The sequence below is a fragment of the Papilio machaon genome, chromosome 13 (genome assembly GCF_912999745.1).
Source record: "Papilio machaon chromosome 13, ilPapMach1.1, whole genome shotgun sequence".
In the NCBI taxonomy this organism is placed as follows: Eukaryota; Metazoa; Arthropoda; class Insecta; order Lepidoptera; family Papilionidae; genus Papilio; species Papilio machaon.
In genome coordinates, this window is record NC_059998.1 from 2,380,839 (window position 1) to 2,403,021 (window position 22,183).

Below are 22,183 nucleotides of genomic sequence, written 5' to 3' on the forward strand. Positions count from 1 at the left end.
GTTGTTTTGATCAAAACAGCTGATCATGTTATATTTTAAAATGTTGCAATAGATTTACAGTTTGCTTTCTTATATCTTTTCTATATGAGACATATGGAAGGAAAGCTTGAATTATTCGTTCAGTACGTATTCGAACGATACTCGTGACTTTGAACTATTTTTATATCAATCGATAGTATTGCGAGGTGATGTCACCGATTGAAGTATATTTTTCACTGGTTTAAAATATCTTATAAGAATTTTTTATCAAAAATTGTATTGTAATCATAAATAACAATTACATGTATAACGTTGACAAAACATAGAGAAAACAGAATAAATGTGAATCACAACGTTCGATTTTATTTTGATTCTACTGTTTTCTGAGAAGTTTTTATTGAATCAAACATAATTATTTAAAGACGCTTTCAAGATTACTGTGAGTTATTTCTCAGGAGAATTTGATCTTCGTTCGGAATATCTCAAAATGCAGCTGCATATTGAAAGAGTCTTATCGATATTTATTTTGATAGATAATCTCGTTTTCTAGTAAACATAAACATTATATTAATTGGTAAAGCGAAAACTTTATATCACTTTTTTTAGGAAATTGTGCGAACGGATTAACGTGAAATTTGATACTGTTAAAACTAATGTTAAGAAGAAATGCATATAGGTATTTTAATAAATAAAAATAATTGTGGGCGACCTATAAATTGGGTATAATACCGAAAGTACAGTGATTACTTTAAAATGACAGTAGAATTAATAATTCAGTAGAGTTTTCAGTTTTAAAATCTTGTATTCTCGCTTCGTGTTACGTATCAAATTTCGTTGGTGAAAATTAAATTAGAGCCCCAACTAAATACCGAGGGATGGCTGGAGACTTGTTGTGTTTAACAAACCGCTTTGTTTTCCAACAAGATAAATTAATTTGTAGGAACTTAGTTGCGGTAAGTTGAGTAAAAGTGTGAAAGTACGAGTAAAATTTAATCTTATTATTGTGACTGATGAATGTTGAAGACTGTGGCTTGACATTTTTATCAAATATTTCATAGTATTTTTTCAAAAGACACATTAATTTTAGTGTAAGATTTGCCGAGCCGATTTACTACCATTTCATTGACTAAAGCACCAACATCATATATATTCTGTATTCTGTAATTACGATGCTGTTTTATTATTCAAGAAACCGTCCGTCACATCCGCCCCTAAACTATTACTTAAATTTTAACTTAACGTTTATAATCCTAACTAGACATGAATAAATAAAAACTTTATTAAGTTAAAGGTACTTAGAACCTTCAGGTTTTAGGAAACATTACGTGAATATAAAGTTTATGCGTAATTTATGTAATAAACATTTTAATTGTGATCAAATGAATTTCGTTTATATCGCAAAATTGACCGAAGAATGAATCAAGCGAGGAAAAAAAGTTAACTTAAAACATGTGCAAACTATTGGATTTCAATTACTTTAATACTTGTCCTCATCAAGTCATTTTAACGTAACGCTGTATTTCTATATTATATGTTATTGTCACAACACACTTCATTAGATAAATAGGAAAATAGATAACAATAAAAAAATCTTTTCATATAACACGAGATTAGGAAGTGTTGACAAGTCAGAGAAGAAAAATAACGGCGACTAAAGCAATCATCTAGAGTGGCGGCAAACGATATTGAATTACTCAAACTCAACCTGAGTTCTACTCCTTATGGGACAAGTAATGTTACAACTTTCTTTTCAACTTACATCGATTACGAGCTTATGATGTGTGACGGTCTCAGAGTAAAGTTGACACGACTTTTACCAAAGAAACTCCTTCTTATTTGTTAGGGGATTATTAAATTAAAAATTTATTTCAATTGTTAATGAAACTAAATATAAATTAATCGGTTTATACACAATTACTTTGGACATATTAGTTTGGTAAGAAGTCAACTATCTATGTAAACCATGTGAAATGTTACTTTTTTTCGCAGTTCTTTTCATATATAATTAAGGACTCCTTGTACTCGAGAATATTACACTCCCTTTATCTAATAACTAAAGAAGTATCATTACATAAAATCTAAGAAAAATTCGGAATTTTCCAATAACATATGAATTAGTGTGCGCTCACCCTAAAGCTCCACAGAAAGCTGCAGCTTATCTCGTAACAAAATTGCCCGCGCTCGTTAATGGCTAATTTGAACGTCAGCTGGAAACTATCCCAGCTACAACGTTTGCTCCATTGTAGAGGTCAAAGAGAAAATAAACGTTTAATTACATTATTTTACATGTGAATGGTAGGTGAATACTCTCGTTATGGTTTTACAAGTCGGTATATTTACCTTTCAGCATTCCTAGCTTTACTGATTTAATGTTATTATTGAGAAAAATATATAATATATAATATATTTAACTTCCGAATGTATGTTCTTTGAGCGTCGGTGGCTCAGGGGTTAAGCACTAGACTTGCAATCTGCAGGTCCTGGGTTCGAATCCCGCCATGTACCAAAGTGTTTTTCGATTTTAGATTTACATATGTACATTTATCCGACGTTCTTACGATGAAGGAAATCAACCTTCGTGATGCAACCTGCACATGTCTCAGAAGAAAATAAAAGATCTGTGTGAAGTCAAGCAACCCGCACTGGGCCAGCGTGGTTGACTATGGCCTAGGCACCCCTAACATGGGGTAGGCTCCGAGCATCTCAGTGTGGACGTATAGTGAGCTGATGATGAGTTCAATCTTTATAATCTGTACCTACCGTAACATATTACATGATATATCATGATATCTCTGAAACCATCATGTTACACAGTACAAAAAAGTCGTTTCTCTAATCTGAAAAAGGACTGAAAAAAATGTTGAAAATATAATCTTGCAGAATGAAGTTTTTTGTTTTTAATTAAAGCTCAAATACAAGTCTTAAATTGAGGATTAACTGTCGAATATTATTCCCATGCCGACGCAATGCGGGCTTAGCATACCTTATAATGAAAAAAAAAAAATCTCATGGTCTCATTTAGGCATTGCATTAAAAAAGTATTTAAATTCGATTAAAATATATAAGGTTCGAACATTGTTATACGAGTACTTTATACCAACGAAATTATAAATAACTATTTATGTTTTAAAACAATTTAAGATGGCAATTTGTTACTATTTCTCAAGTCACCGCAATTAGTGTACCCATAATACTAATTTCTATTTACTTGGTACAACGGCACATTGACAACTTAAAGATTTTAGAAACGCCGTTAAAAATGTCTGTAATAAACATTAAAATAATATTTGTACTTGTAAAAACACTTGCATTTTATTTAAACATACGAGACGTATCATTGTAATGAACGTTTAAATGTCCATTGTGGTACGAGTATATTTAACCTTGGCTTTCCACTGCTGTAACACTTATACAAAAACATATATCATCTATCTTCTTTTTGTTGTAAATATATCAAGTATTTAAATTGTTTAAACTTTCGTGAGACATCATAATTAATTAATTAAGAAACGGCTTAACTCACGTTTTGATCGTCCGGTGACGGCACCGACTAGTTTCGGACCCATCTAGTGCACACGGTGTCTAGTGCACACGGTGTACAGGAAACCGACGCACACCGATCGGTACCTAAAGGCGGATTCCCATCATCATCCGTCTCACCTATCGTCCGTGCCACGCACTCTCATCAATCGTGCACTTCGCTTATGCGATCCTCAGTTCGTAGAGTCGGAACTGACGCACGTGAGACGAGTTCTTGAGGACAATGGCTACAAATGGAGACAAAGCCTTAGGCTAGCAAACACGACCGGTAAGACACGGCCTCAGGTTGTGGATCGAGTCCCGGCATATCTACCTTATATGCGGGGGGTGACGGATAAGATTGGACACTTGTTACGCCGCAAGTATAGTATCAAGACAATTTTCCGGCCCCTTACGCAGATAAGGAGAGTTTTACGTTCGCCGAAAGATCGTACCCCCTTAGATGGCCCAGGCGTCTACGAAATTCCATGCGATTGCGGCAAAAGTTACATTGGGGAAACGGGGCGCAACCTTAATACCAGGCTCACAGAGCACATTCGTTGCATGCGCAAACTGGATAGCAACACGTCAGCGGTTGCGGAACACGCCCTTACCTTCAACTCTCATTACATTAGGTTTGACCGAGTGAAAGTCTTGGCTCGTGACAAAAACTTCGTGTCACGTAAATTACTCGAAGCCATTGAAATCCGACGTCGACCTAATTTTAATAGAGATAAGGGTTGGTCTCTGTCTCCGGCGTGGGAACCCGTGTTGCTGAGACCGAAGCAGAAGAACAACGAAGATGGTGTTGAATACGTGTCGGACATCGTCAGTACGTTTTGCGCCCCGTTTAATGTTAACAACAACAGTGACTCATCAATTTTGAACTCGTCGACATCGCCGTCGCCGACGCAAGCAACGGCCACCGCGCCCCCCGCGCCCGCCGCCCCCTCGAGCCGCGCGCTACGCGCTATGGCCCGCAGTGCGAGACGCGACGCGACCGCGAAGTCTTCGGATTAAACACTCGCCCTGAAGATGGACCCCCGATGGGTCCGAAACTAGTCGGTGCCGCCACCGGACGATCAAAACGTGAGTTAAGCCGTTTCTTAATTAATTAATATCAAGTATTTTTTTTCACAGACAAATAAACATTTCATAAATAAAAATTAATAGTAATTAAATTATTACGAAAATTATTCGCTTTTTTGTAGCAATTATTTCGCAAAATATTCGCCTACGTAAGACCTGGATGACCTTGTTTTGACCCTTAAGGAACACGCGCCAATATTTTGTATCAAATAAATTCTCCGTAAGAGCCAATCTGTCGAAAATAAAGATTTCTAACGATCTAATAATACGATCTAATAATTACATTGATTTACTAAGAATTGTCGAGAAAATATATATGAAAAAGAATGTGTTTTGAGCTTCGTAAAACGAACAGTCATGTAAAAAAATACTATGAAGCAATATTTACCAATAAAGACATGACGAATCCGAAGAAGAAAATAATATTTAAGCAAAAAGCAAAATAAATCACGTAATCTGCCTCCACTACTGGGTTAATAAATGCTTATTATATTTTAATTTAATAATTAATCCAAAAAGAACATTTTATCCTATTTGTAACAAACACTTTATCAAACAAAGTAGAACAAGCTTTACTTTATTAATCTGCACCTAATGAGTAGAGTTTTAATTACGAGAGATAATAACATTTAATATGGCTTTAAAGTTAACAAAGTAAACAGGTTAATGCAATTGTCACCAACTTTGTATTTTAGGAAATTAATTAATAAATACATTTCCAAAATAGATTCCGTGGCACACTGAAATACTAGAAAATGGCTGTCCCCCCAAATTCATTTCCTCTCCCCATGGCTTCCTTTTTAGAAAAGGATAACAAGGAAAATAGGACTAGAATTTAGCCTCCGGCCTACATACACATGAGTCAAAACATGGAAATAATTCCAATTGGAGAATGTATTCTATGAAGTGGTAATGCACCGGACAATTTAGGCATCTGTTAATGCTATTACGGACTTAATCACAGTTATGTTACCATATTTAATTAAGAAGTGGTATTTGTATAGACACTTGCATTTGATCTATTTTTTTAATATGCTATTCAACATATAATCAACATATGTACAGCGAAACTTCTGTTCGTTTTATCCTGTAATTAACAACGAAGTTTGTTGAGTCGTACTCCGCAAAATGAATATCATTGTTGTTCCATACTGAAGTTAAATTAACTTGCTCGCAGCGTCGTCAGCCATCTTTACTTTTATAAGACAAAAACAAATTATGTTTACTTATAATGTTTATCTCGCAAATACTATGTTTTGAGAACTTTAACAACATATATATGGTTATGATTGTAGGAAGATAAAGTATATTTTATCGATTTTTTTTATGACATGCTCTAAATTGAAGCATTTATTGAAGTAAATACGATTGTATCTCTATGCGAAATTTTCTTAATTATTATTATTTTATGATAAGAGTGCCAGTGTGTGCCATGATAATAGAATAAAGTTCCAAGTCTACTCCAATTACAGTCAATACCTTTAGTCCTAGTTCTAGGAGAAAGACTAAACGCGGTGCGATGAATAATAGGAGTTGTTGAGATAAACAAAGCACTATCACTATACACACAACATATTGTTTAGGACAGTTTGATACTTTCGTGAAAGTTGAAAACTACTAGAAGTAAATAGTGAAAGAATTAAGTTGACTTTTAATCTTAACTTACTTGTAAGTTATTCACTTAGTCCGAGTGAAATAATCGTAAAACTTTTGAAGAGAAGACTGCTTTTAAGATAACAGACGAACTGAATAAAAAGAAAACTTTACGCTTAGACGTAAGTAAGATTAGTTTTTGTACTTACGTGTTAACTTTTCCCACGTCATTTACTTATGTATTTTAAATAAAACACATAGTTTTGTGTTGATTATACATTTTTATATCAATTATGTATATTAAAAACTTGTAGTAATATGTAGTTTAGAAAGACTATTACTTATGAAAAAAATAGACATAAAAAATTCCCTTAGTAAAGTCGCCTTTAATTTTATTCATTCCTCATGAAATTATATTGTTATTGGCACCCGTGGCAACCATTTAACGCTTAAAGGTATCGTTCAAATTGAATAATTAATGAAAATATTAATTTATCATTAACGTAGGTTATCTTTGGTGTTTACCATAGTTTCTGCCATCATATTCATATCGGACTAGTCCCGAGTTACACTTTATAGAGATTGAGACCATAGATTTTTCGTAGATTATTACATAAACCCTCTAGGATATTGATGCTCTTTAAGTATTTGGGTAAACATATTCACAATATATCGAACCGCGGGAACCGATAATCTGCGACTTATAGGACAACCGAAATTGAGGTTAGATGTTTAAATTGATGAGCAGATTATGATATAAATACAAATTACTAAACGAAGAGCATATAAATATTTATTTTTACATATAGATGATACTTATATTTTTTCTATTAAGGATTTACTATAATTTTTTTCAAGCTATGTTTATCGTGATTTAAAACGCCTTGGAGAAAAGTCCGGTAATTCTCTTGAGAAATCAGCGCGCGATCGCTGTTGATATCGTTTAAATTCTCTAAGTAATGAAGAATTCATAAAGGTCAAAGCATTATGAAATATTAATCGTATGAGCAGTCAAATAAATGTACTAGAGCTTTGTAGATACCTTAAACGGATTAAGATATTAGGAATGATATGTTTTGCAAAAAAACACATACTTTATTTATAGGCTGAAAATTGTATGAAGACAACAATAATTATCTAATGTATGCCTTAAAACGAAGACTATCGAAATTGATTCAATTTTAAGATTAAAAACAGACTTATGATAATATGACGCCATTGTTTGTTTCTCAAGTTTAAACATAATAAAAAAATCAAATACCTCTTTTTCGTTTCTTAAAGAAATTATATTTTATGAAATTATTCAATACTTATAATTAATTAAAAAGACCACAATAAAAAAGTAAACAAAACCATAAATTTATAGCAACAGGTGAACGAACGTCTAATATCTTTGTATAGTAAAAATCATCTTAATTAAAATATGAAACTGGGCAAAAGTTTATTATTGTCTTACTCTTTTTAATGCTGAACATTAGCGACAATATATTCTCTACTTTGCTTAATAACACGGGTGGAAACGCTGAGATAAGCTCCAACTGCGGCAATAAGCCAATGTTAACCTTAATAGTTCTGAGCTCATTCAAATTTGGCTTATTTTACGATATACTTCCATAGCAAACTTCCCTACCTTTGACACCATTAAAACATTCATCATCACCAACCTGTCTTTATCCCTATGGAGGGTCGGCACAGTATGTACTACTCCTCCATACATCTCTATCAGCCGTCATATCTGAATTTACCCCCTTCTTACGCATATCCTCTTTCACACAATCCATCCATACTTTCTTTGGTCTTCCTCTACTTTTGTAGCCATCCACATTCAATCTCATTACTTTTTTGTTTATATGATTATCATCCCTCCGCATAACATGTCCAAACACACATGTTTTAACACCTTAAAATGCTTAAAAAGCTTTTAGTTAACTATTTTATTAGGTTTAAAATGGACACGGTACGAAATATTAACCATCAAACCCTTCAAAATTTTCATTTAATTACTTTTTTGGTATTACAATTTTCCAAAATAAATTTTGCAAAAGACGAGTTCGCTTACAAATTTTTCATTGCTAACATAACTTATGCTAACTATGTCCATAGAAATGAATTCGCGTCCCGAGGGAGTTCCTTTTATTTTGGGTCAATCGAAAAAATACCGTTTTGGCTCGTTCGAATTATTGAATAAGATGCTCCATGAATACCAAATACGGCACTATTAAAGTAAACAAATGATTTAGTTTTATTCGCGAGTTTTTAGATTTATATGATTAAACACTTTTAGATATATGTTTTGTGAGGCCAAAAAGACTAGTATCCAGGCCAGAAAATATTAATAAACAAATATGTATGTTTTGTGACTGCTGTGTTTTAAGTAGCTATGGTGGCAACACTGTTGTCTACTGTCAAGCCAGTTCCAGTTCTATTCGAAGCACAGACGGGAGGAGACGTCATCAGCACACAGTATACTAAAGTTGAATTTGTACTGGTTACTTACTGGAACGTAACAAAAGTCCAACGTAACCAAATTTGGAGTTAGAAATATGTAAGATTAAAAGAAGAACGAATAAATTTTTTACCTTGATGTTTCGGGTGGAAAATGAGATGAACAAAAAAGAAGGTAATAAAACACTTCACACTACTGAGATATTTGTTAACATATGGAAGAGAATTTCCCTTAAGCAGAAGTATGCCTCTTCGTCATGTTGGTATTCTGTGAAATAAGTGATTTTCAGTCATATAGACATGCCGATTTTTAGAAGCATGATAGAAACTTTGTGCAGTGGATCGAATAACCTGTTTCCAATTTTGTAGTCTATTCGTTTGACCGCCATTTTGTCTAACTAGGTCAAAGGTCACTCGTTTGAGGGCATGTCGTTTTAAAAATTTAACTGTAACATTAATTTAGTTTTTAAACAAAATTTCTATGAAGTTTGTATATCAAGATAATAATGCAATTAAAACACTAGTACACCATTATCTTACATTTAGAATAATGACTACAACGATTGGAAAACAATGAAATTCACAATCGATCGGTGACGTATATAATAAGTAAATTTCATGTCGGTAGGCAATCTTTAATGAACATTAATAAACATTACTTTTACGGTTAAGGAAAAACTAGTCTCGGTGACTACTTAACTTTCTTAAAAAATCTTCTAGGAAGCTGGAGAAACTTACTTCAATGCGTAACTGGATAAAAATAAAGTAGGAGCTTCCACGTGCCTACTAATTTAGAGAAAACGTGCCTGCGATAAGCCGCAGGGTGGGAAATAGTACACGTGACTTGACCATTTTAACCCCTTACCGCATCCGAAGCCATTTATGGTTTCGTCACTTTGTAATTATTTTAGTTAACAATAATGTACTTTTTTATATATATACAAACTAGCTGTCGCCCGCGACTCCGTCTGTGCCCTGTTACAAAAAAACTTAATTGGGGTATGAAATATAGATGGTAGCCGATTCTGAGACTTACTGAATATACAAATAAAACTTCATAAAAATCTGTAAAGCCGATTCGAAGAAGTTTGGTTACATTGTGACACGAGATTTTTTTTGACATGAAAAGACCAAAATATTTGCAAACAAAAAATTTTTTATCACACCTTCATAATTCATATAGTAAGGGGTTAAATTCGGATTTCGGAATAACGATAAAAGTATTGGTGCTAACCATTGTAAACCAAAACTGCTTGCGCCATCTTAGACATACTTATGGTAAAATAGCCATATTGCGTGGTGTGAAAGGTGTGTTAAGTCATACCATTTTGAGCAAAGCATTCAAACATTATTGTTTTATATTGACAATAAACTGAGCTTTTTAAGAAAAGTGTTTTAATTCTAAGAAAACATCTCCTCCCGGTGGAAATTTATTGCATTTACATTTTAAAGCAAGTTCCTTCAGTACTAGTTCCTTAGCTTTTCATTTAATTAACTTTCAAGTACACCAATTAAAATGTTAATGACTTCAAGACGTTTTTCTAAGTTACAAAAAATGCTACGTTTTAATTAAGATTATACAGTTTACAATTTTCATTTGAACTTTCATTAAGTGGGGAAACGTCTCTTAGTAATGTTTTTGCATTGTCTACTACTTGCTTAGTAAATAGTAGGGCTTTCTTTTCTTTTTTTTTAAATTAATTACTAGATAAAAGCCTAAAGTCGTATCTAAATTTTACTTTTACAAAACACTTTCTGTTCGCTATAGTAAGTAATCAGGAATAAAAATCTTTTTTGAATATAAATTATTGTATATTTCATACAAATGTATTAAATAACATATTTACTAAGATTTATACTTCCATAATAAAGTAAACACCCCCATAGAGGGTTTATACAAGTAACCTCGATATGTTAAAGGTTATCTGAAAATAAAAACATTCTTATTAAATCTCTAATAAATAAATAAAACTGTACTATTTTTTCGCACACACAAACGCACACATATACACATGAATGCAATGATGGCTGAACTCGAACTGTTCTTATACTAAATTAACTGCACCTTGTTAAAGTAATTACGGGGAGGCTGAAAACCAGCGCGGCTTTCAGTGACATGCTGGAGGCAGCAACTGATCCTCTTCCTATTAGCGAAGAACTAATTTTTTTCTCTTGATATCTTTTATTATTGTAATTTGGTTTATTTATAAAAAACTAATACATTCTTTTTATTAAATTAGGACATAATATAAGCAATTCATGCTCTAGTTTTATATTCAGTTTCTTTTCTTTTCGTTTTTCGTTTCGTTTCTTAAAAATACCAAAGTCTCACACAGTCGATAAAATTAGCGCTGGCAGTTTTTCATTGTTAAAAATATAGATAAAATATTCAATCATAACGTCTACAAAAAAAAAAGATATGATGTCTACCTTTTATCACATTGTATATCGCTACGCCAATTATTACGGCGACAATCAGAGGAATACATAGAAAGATCATCTTGAACACGTTACATAAAACGAAACTGAAAAAAAAAAATGGCCATTGAATTCTATGCATCAAAGCTAATCTAAATACATTAAAGCTTTAGTGGGCTTAGCACGAATATCTGGCAATCGCCACTGTACCACCATCGACAATTATGTCAAAACTAGTATGAGATTTTTGATGACTACTCCCGATGCATAAATTTTAATTCAAATTGTGTCACAAACATACGTGCTAGAACCACTGTTCTTTGTCGTACGTCGTGTTTTTGTCGTATTTTACATCAAAAATAATAACAATGGACACATAGATATATATGAACGTATGTTGAACAGTATATATGTACTTATGACGACTTTTAAACACATATAGTTATTACTAAACATCCTCTCTTTATGGTGTGGTCAGCTGTAAGAGAAGACCTTTAGAGTTAAACTCACCAGTACGTCACCGCATTTCTAATGTAATGTTACAAAAATTATATTGTGTACAAAGCTTAAATAAATAAAACAAAATAAATTAGAAAGTGTGTAAAACAGGCGTGGGTGAAACAGCGTAAGAAAGGAGTGGATTCAGATATGACGACTGATAGAAATGTATGAAAGAGTAGTTAGTACAACTCTGTAGGGACAAGGGCAGGATAATGGTGATATTCAGCATCAGAAAACAATTATGCAAGAAATAAAATATTGGAGACATTCTAATTAAATATTATAATAAACTTAAATGTTTTGAATATAGTAATAACTAATCTACCCTTAAAGTATGTACTTTACTAGGAAAATAAATTAAATATAATTACCACATTTCTAAAAAAATATATGTAAAACCACTTCAAATAAAATATTTATTTGATCTTCATTGACAAGATACGTAAAGAACCAAATGTCAAGAAGAAAATACAGGTTAAAATATTATTTTAATTCTACACTACAGAGAAAAGAAGGACACGAAGGAAAACCACACTCGATACATGGCTATAAACCGTGGTATTTTGTGCCTATTTGATCTTCGTTATTTTGGCGCTAACGGTTACGGTTGGTAGCGGTGGTGAGGATTCGAACTAATAAATAGAAATAGTATTAGATGTTGGGAACTTCAACAGGCGCGTTTAAGTCGGAACGAACGCAATGACTATAATTTCCAAGCAACGGCCTATCTAATTATAGATATTAATAGTGATTAGTGAGAAAAGCTCAAATCAACTACGAAATCGCCAAATCGTACTTTTGAACGGGAATCAGAATTCAATTAAGAACTGTTTTAAGCAATTTGATAATTTGAAAGTAAAAATTGCAATATCTAGACAAGCTGTAACTTGCTTGTAAATGTTGCAAGTTGATGAGCAAATTTTGTTTAACATTTTAATATGAATATAATGTCCTTTCACTGCAATGTTCAGTATTATTGATGTAATAACAAGTAGCAGAAGTCATTTAAGGAACAGGGCTCAAGGTATCGTCAAAATAAACAAAGTAAATTTCCAGAATCATGTTCCACGAAAAACAAAACATTATTTCGATTAGGGATTGCAATCCGGCGTCATTTCCAGTCCGGCCGGATACGACCGGATTCCCATCAATCCGGCCGGATCCGACCGGATCCGACCGGATTGATTTAATCAAGATGATTTTCGCTTTTTAGTACAAAATAAGTAAGTTAATCAAGTGTCACTGCACTTATACTCGTATGTAGGTAGTTTATTAAAAATAAATCACAAATATATAAAATCGACTTTATTTCTTAACCAATGTTAAAATAGACAACAAGAAAACAATTAAAATTTAGTAGTGTAGGTAACTAGTAATAATTTTACGACGTAACGAGTAGCTTAGTCTTTCTAGATTTCACTTTCACAGATAGATCAATTTATAAGTAACAATATTAATTATCAAGTAACTATAATATCTAATAGATACAATTAACCTTACGTAATTAACTGAAATGAGATCAAAATCATTATTAAAGTATTTGAGAATGCTAACAAACAAGTCTTATAGGTATTTATGATTATGACAGATACCATCATGATTTGATGAATCTGTCGAACGAATGAATGGCAAAAATTTTCACAATAATGAGTTTAGAACTCTTTAGTTTAATCAACTTACGATAAATAATTATTTTAAGTAATAATTGTAAAAAAATATAAGTATTAAAAGAAAATCAATATTGATTTTGAAAATAAGATCGTAGAAAACAAATATTGTTAATAGTGTCATCAGCTAAACGACTTCTAATAGAGCTGCAAATATATACCCACAACGCATTTAAAGTACTCATGCAACAGCTATATTATTTTCCCACAAACTGCTAGCACCGGATCCGGTTTGCGGATCCGGTATATTGGTACCGGATCCGGTAACCATTAAATGATGCCGGATCCGCCGGATTACCGGATCCGTTTTTCCGGATTGCAATCCCTAATTTCGATTCTCCGACACGTAAAAGCTTCAAGTTCAAGTATAACATCGCCAGGTTTTATTAAATAAAACAACGGTGTCAATTATAAAATTCTAAATAACATTAAAATATATACAAGATGTGTGATTACTTCATTTTTTCTTTGTCCTCGTCCTTGGCACGTCTTGTTCTCTGTAATTAATTATATAAATAATGGGAAAAGTTGACATGATTTTGTTTTTCAATTGTTTGAACTATTTATAATTCGTAAGTCTCATTGTGTGATTTTTTCCAATAAAAGTTGTTTATAATTATTATTTATGAAGAAAATGGCAGTCATATTAAGTGTCCAGACTTTAACTTAGAAATGTCAACTCTATTTTCATAATACTATTTGGATACTTACAGAATACTTCGAAAGCAAGAAGAAACCAGAAGATGATAATTCCGATGGCAACAACCACAACAGTCGTCAGCAACTGTACAGTATCCCTTATTGTGCTAAATATTATTCTTAAACATCTTCTGGTCCTGAGTAAATTACAAATTTTAAATTATTGAGCACATACATATTAAAATTTCTTTGTTTTCAGATAAATTCAAAAGACTACTTCAACAAATAAAAACATGCAAACTGCTAACCTAAAATAAAGCCAAGTTTACACGGTGATCGAAATTATCACTTAATTAGAAATACATTTAAATTGTACAGCATACCACATTACTCTTGAATACGTTATTATTTTATCGTTCAAATTATAATTGATTGAATACTATTTTTGTTAAGAGCAGTTGTTCAGTTGTCACTTTTGACAGACATTTTTTATATATAATAAGGTGGCTAACGAGCGTACGGCCACCTAAACTAGTCGAAACAGCGAAACGACCGTTAGCCATGAACATCTGCAATTAGGGATGCGTTGCCTGCCTTTAATCAACGGAAGAGGGGGCGCACAGAAATAGGATATTTTCTGTTCCTATGCTTTCTTTACTCCGCCAAATTCACTAGCCCTTCCCATCAACTCATAAGAAAAGGGTGGGAAGGGAACGAGGACTAAAATTAGATTTCCGACACGCAATGTCATTTGGCAATGCAGCGTCAACTAGTCAGTTAAGTGTTGGTTAAAATTAATTGACAGAAATTATACCTTTAGGAATTCTCATAAAAATAATCTTTATTTTTCTATATCTTTATTTCCATGATCCACATGATGAGTTTATTTTTTATTCATCATCACTTTGTGTCACTCGTGGTGTTTTCTCCTATAAAGTTTTTTTGATGATAATAAATCGTCCGTCTACATTTATCATTAGTTTACCAACATACTATCATTTCTAAGATTTTCTAATCATCCTGCAATAAGTTTTATTCTAATCTAGGTCAATAAGAATCCATCATCTACACCAGTTATAGAAAAGTCGTAAAATTTACGTAAACTTATAAAACAAAGTAGGCCAAGTTTAAAATTCCTGCTTTGTGTAACGTTTGTCTTGAGGGTCCGTACTTCGCAAGGTTTTTTTTTTATTCCAGTGGAACGCTTTGAAGTGCTGTTATCGTCATGTTAATCAAAATTCGTATTAGCCAAGGGTTTGTTTGACGTGGGCGGCTGGCATGCGGTGTGTCTGGGCGGCTGCGGCCGAGATTAGTACACAAGAAGAAGGTAACGTGTAATTAGGGTATACAATTATGTATGTAGGCGAATGAATTTTGAAATCATGTTTATTTCTGTATTGAGTAATTAAGTAAATGAAAGGAAAATTATTTACTATGAGTATACATTAATGTTGTATGTTAAATTCTAATCGAAAATGATATTTAAAATTTGTAGGTACATTAAATCATAATAAAATCTTTTTGGCCTTACATATGTCACTTTTTATTTTCATCTTGCATTTGTTTGTCAGAAATCGACTTCATAAGTTGTCGGAAGTCCTTAGGATAACTTGAAAGTTTTTATCATGGTGATTTTATAATTATTGTACTTGAAATCGTCAAATCCATAAATTATCATGGGTTGTGGCTGCTCATCTGAAGGGCAAAAAATCGCCAGCTATATTTTTATGTTTGAGAGGTCAGTAATAATTATAACATCACAAATACAGATTCCATCACATTCTTTGAAGTTTATTTTTTTTCTTTAGAGCTTTTGGCTATAAAATTTTTATTCACGTACTGATTTATTCTTTATCAACTGGCTTTCACGGATAAAATTTATAAAGACCTACGTTTTTTTCTCGAATACATACTTTCATCCTTTTACGCTTCCAGTTTTCAATTTAGTTATTTATTAAAAAGTCTGATTTTATATTAATTAGCGATAAAAATGAATAGCTAGTTAATACTTTTGGTTTCAGATTTGGTTCGTCAATAGCACTTACTCTGATTGTCTGCTGCATGATGCTGACGACTGTAGGCATGCTGTCTTTAGGCATCGGCCTGGGATACAACTATTGCTTTGTCGACTTCAAAGTGAAAAAACTTTACGGTAATATCCATTTCAAAGTGAAGACATTAATGACAATGTATTTAGTGGCTACAAGAGTAGGGGAAGACTGAAGAAAGTATAGATGGATAATGTAAAAGAGAATATGTTTAAGAGGCGAGTGTCAACAAATAATAATAACAATGGACAAATAAACAAAGAATATGAAAGGGGAAATGCGTAAGAAGGGAGCAGATTCAAATACAACGACTACTAAAGATGAAGGGAAAATGAGAACATATTTTTCCAATCCATCTCTACGGATAAAAGGAGGCAGCGATAGGGATGGAAGCCATTTTAAATAATCTCGTTAGCTTTTTATATATGGCTGATTAAATTTTATTTAATCTATTTCAGAAACTGATACTCCTAGAAGGTCGCTGATAAGAAAAAGGAAGTCAATTCCGGACGAACTAAATTTCACAGCAGAATTTGACGAAGACAATTTCAACATTGAACCAACGATGATAATCCCTTTGGATAGTAATATTAGTTTCTCAATGCTGATTTCGAAAATTAAAAAAATGAATAAAAATATAACATTAGAATTGCTAGCAACGTAAAATTCTTTTATGTCATTTCCATTTTCGGACTCACTTGCTTTTTGATGTAATGGTAAACGTTAAAAAATATATTATTTTGATAATTGACACCATCCCAATGATTAATGTTTTGATTGATTGAAATTAAAAATATTTCAAATATTTCAATAAGTTTTTCTTCCTGACTATACAGCAACAGTAAAATGTAATTCCGAACTCTAAACAGTGGGCCTAGCATGAATATTTGCGACCTTCGTATCGTCATCGTTATGTCAAAATCAGAATAACTTTACGCCCGATACTTTAATACAATTTTTGCCTTGCAAGTCTTCAATATGTTTGGACATATTCTCTTTTCGTATAAGATCCATATTCAAGAAATCAATTTATATTTATAAAATTTAAGGATATTTGAAAAAGGAGAATCTGGAAAGGAGAAATCCTTAGCAAGGAATCATCAAACTACTTTGGTAAAAATTAGAGTAATAGGTAGAGATAATCAAATCTCCGATTATTTCTATTCACTTCTATTATTCGTAAATAACTGGCCTAAATCTTATCGGTTTTTCTTTACCATTTTATATTAATTCCTGTCATTAATGTCATAAAGATTTGTATCATTGTAAAGACTTGTAAGAAAGTTATTGAAATATCAATAATTATGATATAATACGTTTACTCGATGCATTTGGAGAAAGCATACGATATGGGAAATTACGCCATCTTACAGAATGAGTACGTTCCGGTGATAATGAAAAAGTGAGTAATATCGATCCGCATAAATAACTCAAATATATTTCATTTCTTTTTTTGAACATTGAATATTGAATTTCACTATCAACTATACCGGCATTTATAGGGTCTGTTTGGTCTGGCTTGTTTATATAAAATACAAAATAAATTTAATCACCAGTCTTACCTGCGCCCGAATACAAAGTTACATTGGATTAGTGATATTGCTTATAGAAAGTAACAAATATAACAAGTTTATTTCCATATATTTTGACGATACTAATTTGGATACCGGCAATCGGAAGTGACTTGGTATATGGGCGCTTTGTTCTTCATTATCATGTATATCCTCAGCAAACCTCGATGGATGTGCTGCGCGATGGTTGCCACAGGACTGTTGATGTTGATGTTGTTCTCCGTCGCTGTAGGAGTGATCATTGCCTACGTTCATTGCTACATAGAACATCGAAGTGGTATGTTAGATTTGTAAAACTGAGTAGGAAATAGCTTTCGAAATAAAGCTTGAACCGAACGTGGCTGGTAACTCGCAATCTGCCGCGCCGGAAATTGAAGCTAGATTGAAGACAGCGCAATTTTAGTTCCAAATTTTGCTCACCTTAAAATATATAACAATAGTAGGCACCGGTATCTATTTTTCATTACAATAAATGATAACACAGATAATGATGTAGTTCGCATTTTTCATTTGACAACGAAGCATTACCTTAATTTTTCGAGTGCAGCATTGACCTGCCTAAAAGACAATCAACGCATCTGCAGTTCTTTTGGTGATTCGGTTTATAAAACTAGTACCGCTACTCGTTTGCTTCCTTGAAAATATCAAGTGTGATGAAATATTCTGAATAATAAAATGCTTAGAGCATAATTGATTGTTACAAAAATAGAAGATTGGCATTTCAGTAAAGTAGTGTTTTCTGTTTTCCCAGGTAAACGTACACAAGAATTAAATTTGCAGATAACACGTACGGGGACCCAGCAAATGAATGGAACGCAGTCAGCCATGGACGAGGCTTTGACATCAAACCTATTCTTCGCGAAGATCATCGACCTAGGGCGGGCTATCATCGAAGACGGGCACAACTATATTTACTCCTACAAAACGAAAACATCAAACATAACAGAAGACATTAAAGTTTTTCAGTAAATTAAGACACGGCCTTGTTTTTGATTTTATAAAATTCAAATAAATTTCGACACTGGGATGTTTATGATAAAACTGCATTAAAATTATTTTATTTTCCTAAGTAGTGTTTTCATTGTTTTATGATAATTCGTTTACTTTGCGTCAATCTCTTTTACAGGTAAAAATTGCAAAAAGCACCAAATTGAGAAAACAGGCAATTTATGTGAAAGATTTGGTAAAAGAAATCTTAAGGAAAACTATATTCCTTTTTAAGATGCCGCCTAACCATAACACTTCCGTTGTTGACGTATATGTGCAAGGAATTAATATCTGTACGCTATGAACTACGTTTCTTTGTATTCCTCACATTTGTTTTACAGCACGTAGTTAGCTTTTGAACTCAACTATACCAAATCTATGACCTGTAACTATGATCAATTTATATTGATTTAAAAGGCAAGTGCCTGTTAATTCAATTCGGGCTGCGAGTTCAATGAACTGGCTATTGCAATTAAAAATTTGTTGTGTGAGTAAAGTTGGTTTACGGGCGATAATTTTACTTGATAAAGTAATAAGAAAACATTGATGAAAAACTCCTTTTATAAATTGAATTGAATTACAAATAGACGCGTCACAAACCGCACTAAGGTCGAAATTCTATAGTAAAATCATGGGGCCGATGTTATGGTTTCGTTACATATATTCGGAAACTAAGAATATATTGATTTGTATATTTTTGCTCTTTTACCGTATAAAATTACTTTTTCTTTAGGATGATCAACAAAGGCAAAAAACTGTGGCATTGACAATCATCTCTCTTTGGTACTATGGACCGTGAATATTGTACTTTAAAACTATACAACAGATTTTTACGTACGAATAGCATAGAATGAATTTATTTCATGCAACAAAGTACAGAAACGACAATAGTTTTACTTTTTAAATTGTGTTGCCGTAAACTCAAACGTGATTTTCATTTTCTTTTTTAACGTTATATACTGATAAAAAAACGTAGATCACTCTTATAAACACGTTCCGCAGGTGCTATATGCGAAGAACTATACAATGTTATGACTTATTGTCATAATATAAGAACAAAAGACAATTGCCCGAATACTGAAACGTTACTTAAATATCTCCTTTCGTAAGCATTGCTTACAATTTAACAGACGTCAAAATTTAAGTGGTATACACAAACGCAAATCAAGACATGTAAGCGCGTGATTCCGTAAGTAGACGTATTATTTTTACGTCATGGCAACATCCTTTGTTTTCTGTCAAAGAGTGCTTGTTCTCGATTACGTTTTCTTAAAATTCACTTTACGTATCCGTTTCACGCAGCATGGCTTGGACAACCTATAGTTGTAAGACGTGTTCATTCCCAAATAGTAAAGAAATTTAAAATAAAAATACTAAATAATCAAAAATCAAAGAAGGTTGTTAAAAAATATCCTTTCTGTTTAAAGTATTTTTAAATAAAAAAAATTAAAAAATTTGACCATACTTTTGTAGAATGGAAAGCATCTGGCGTTATGTTTTGACAAGTTTAAATTAATAAAATTTTAATAAATCATAATATCATCAAGACACTTTTTAAGCAGTTTAAGCGGGCGCAGACAGATGTCGCTAAAAACCTATTTGCGATTTCGATATATTCTCGTTCAGTCGGCATTTTTATATAAATACTAGCTGTCGCCCGCGACTCCGTTCGTGCGCAGTTAAAAAAAACTTTATAGGGGTATGAATAATAGATTTTGGCCGATTCTCAGACCTACTGAATATGCTCACAAAATTTCATGAGAATCGGTCAAGCCATTTCGGAGGAATACGGGAACGAACATTGTGACATGAGAATTTTATTTGTCCGAATGCGATGATTATGATGAAGCAGACATGTTAACACCTTAGATTTTTACTTTTAAGATAGCTCGCGACCACTCTTAAATTGTTGGCGTACTTAAGTCGACATGACAGTTCTTTTGACAGCAAAATGTCGTTGAGTGACGATCCAGTATAAGAAATGCAAGTCTATGACACGGTAATAATAATACCGTGAGTGAGAGAGATACAGTTATACACAATTCCTGTGACGTGACAAAGACAGGGATAACTATCTTCCGTCCCTTTCTGCGTACCAGGGTTTGGGGTTTGTTTGGAACAAAGGTTGTCCCCTACAAACAACCTAGGTTGTCCCTAACAAAGTTTAACATTCGTGCTATTTTTCGAAAATTGTGAGTACTTAGTGGCTGTAATTGTGCTAAAATATTTTGATATTACAGTTTTAGTAAGGTAAAGTTTATAAAACATGGTATACTGCTGTATCGTCGGTTGTAAAAGCCGTAGTGAGCGAAAAGAGAAAAACATAACCTTTCACTCGTAAGTACTGAAACTACGCACTTATTCACATGTATTCATACAAAATAAGGAAGAAAATACAAACTAGTTGTTTTTTACAGTCTTTGTAATAACTAATATGTTAAAATACGGGTAAAATCAGCTAAAATAAAATAGTATTTTTCGAACATTATGCGCCCAAACGCAGATGTCATTTGTGTCAAATAATATACTGTAGATCTGGGAAACAAGCGGCCATATTAAACTTCTTTTCAAATTGGTTGGTTATTACCCGTAAAAATAATACCACCATCTTGTTGTAAAAATTACCCTGAATTTAGGGGAAATAAATTATAGTATGTAAAATGTATATAAATGAAACAATTCACATTTTTTATACTATTTTCAACAGATTTCAAAAGGAGTTTTTAATTCTGGTATATGCTGTGTTTTTAAATATTTGATACTTTCTTATCCCGTTGATTTTAAAGAGTATGCTTTTTAATTTGTCCCATGTAAATTTTGTTTCTTAGAAATTACAATCAAAATAGTTTAATATTAAGTAGTTTTACATGTAGTGTTCACTGTAATGATATACAGAGTAATTTAAAATTATATGACTATAATATTGGTATGTTTTTTGTAGCTTTTTATGAAGACTTAGGGCTTCGTGCATATCGAAGAAAAATAGGACATCGTTTGAATGCTCGTCTAATGGACCTAAGACTGAAGAGATGCCGCGCTTTGTTGAAGCAGTACGCGGGAAAAAAATATCGGGAAATTCTTTTTTTGGAGTCACTCAAGACATCCTTGATTAAGGCAGCCGCCGATATTGACATGGACCTCGTTCGTGTTGTGATAGACGACTGGCCGAGCAGATTGAAGTCCTGTATTCAAAATCACGGATGTCATTTTGAATAAACTTTAGTGTCATAAGAATCTATGTTTTGTTAAGTTCATTTTGGTATATAAATGGTCACATAATGAATAAACTTGTTTCAATTATTTTATATTAAACATGTAACAGAATTTATGACCTGACTAAGTATTACTAAAAAAATCTGTTTATGTAATCTTAGTCACATAAACAAAAATTACGCATTGTTTTTTATATTTATTACGTTTATTAATTACAATTTAATTGGGAATATATAAATTGGTCTATATTAAATTATATCGTAATTATTCATTTTCGGGACAAAACAAATAACTGGTAACCCCAATCCTTTTACATATATATAGGTATAGTCTATAGTACTCTCTGTCTGTCCCTTACGGGTGAACGCGCATGCCATATCTATATAATTCTTCATCTGAGAAGAAATGTGATATTGAGTGGCCTTTAAGCATGGTACGACTTGAGTGGCATCAAAGTTGAGATGCGTCTTTAACTGACTTACGAAAATTCCATATTGGAGTTTAAGCGTGGTCT

General features: G+C 32.6%; 3 protein-coding genes across 4 annotated transcripts; all 3 read left to right on the forward strand.

Annotated features, from left to right (window-relative positions):
- The first annotated feature begins 2,661 nt into the window (after window positions 1-2,661).
- On the forward strand, window positions 2,662-5,890 carry LOC123721583. Its single transcript, XM_045680684.1, has 3 exons — window positions 2,662-2,666; window positions 3,582-4,480; window positions 5,883-5,890. Exons 1-3 carry the CDS (start codon window positions 2,662-2,664, stop codon window positions 5,888-5,890), a joined length of 912 nt encoding a protein of 303 aa, XP_045536640.1.
- A 9,559-nt stretch (window positions 5,891-15,449) lies between these two features.
- On the forward strand, window positions 15,450-16,562 carry LOC106717741. Its single transcript, XM_014511654.2, has 3 exons — window positions 15,450-15,588; window positions 15,872-16,002; window positions 16,357-16,562. The coding sequence occupies exons 1-3, from the start codon at window positions 15,527-15,529 to the stop codon at window positions 16,560-16,562; spliced, it is 399 nt and encodes a 132-aa protein (XP_014367140.2). The 5' UTR covers window positions 15,450-15,526.
- Window positions 16,563-17,172: 610 nt separating this feature from the next.
- Window positions 17,173-18,445, forward strand: LOC106717890. Of its 2 annotated transcripts, none has more exons than XM_014511830.2 (3): window positions 17,173-17,300; window positions 17,628-17,746; window positions 18,221-18,445. In XM_014511830.2, the coding sequence occupies exons 1-3, from the start codon at window positions 17,224-17,226 to the stop codon at window positions 18,436-18,438; spliced, it is 414 nt and encodes a 137-aa protein (XP_014367316.2). In that variant the 5' UTR covers window positions 17,173-17,223; the 3' UTR covers window positions 18,439-18,445. The 2 variants fall into 2 exon arrangements, with proteins under 2 accessions (XP_014367316.2, XP_014367317.2); XM_014511831.2 differs by having other exon boundaries at window positions 18,250-18,445.
- Window positions 18,446-22,183: the final 3,738 nt, after the last annotated feature.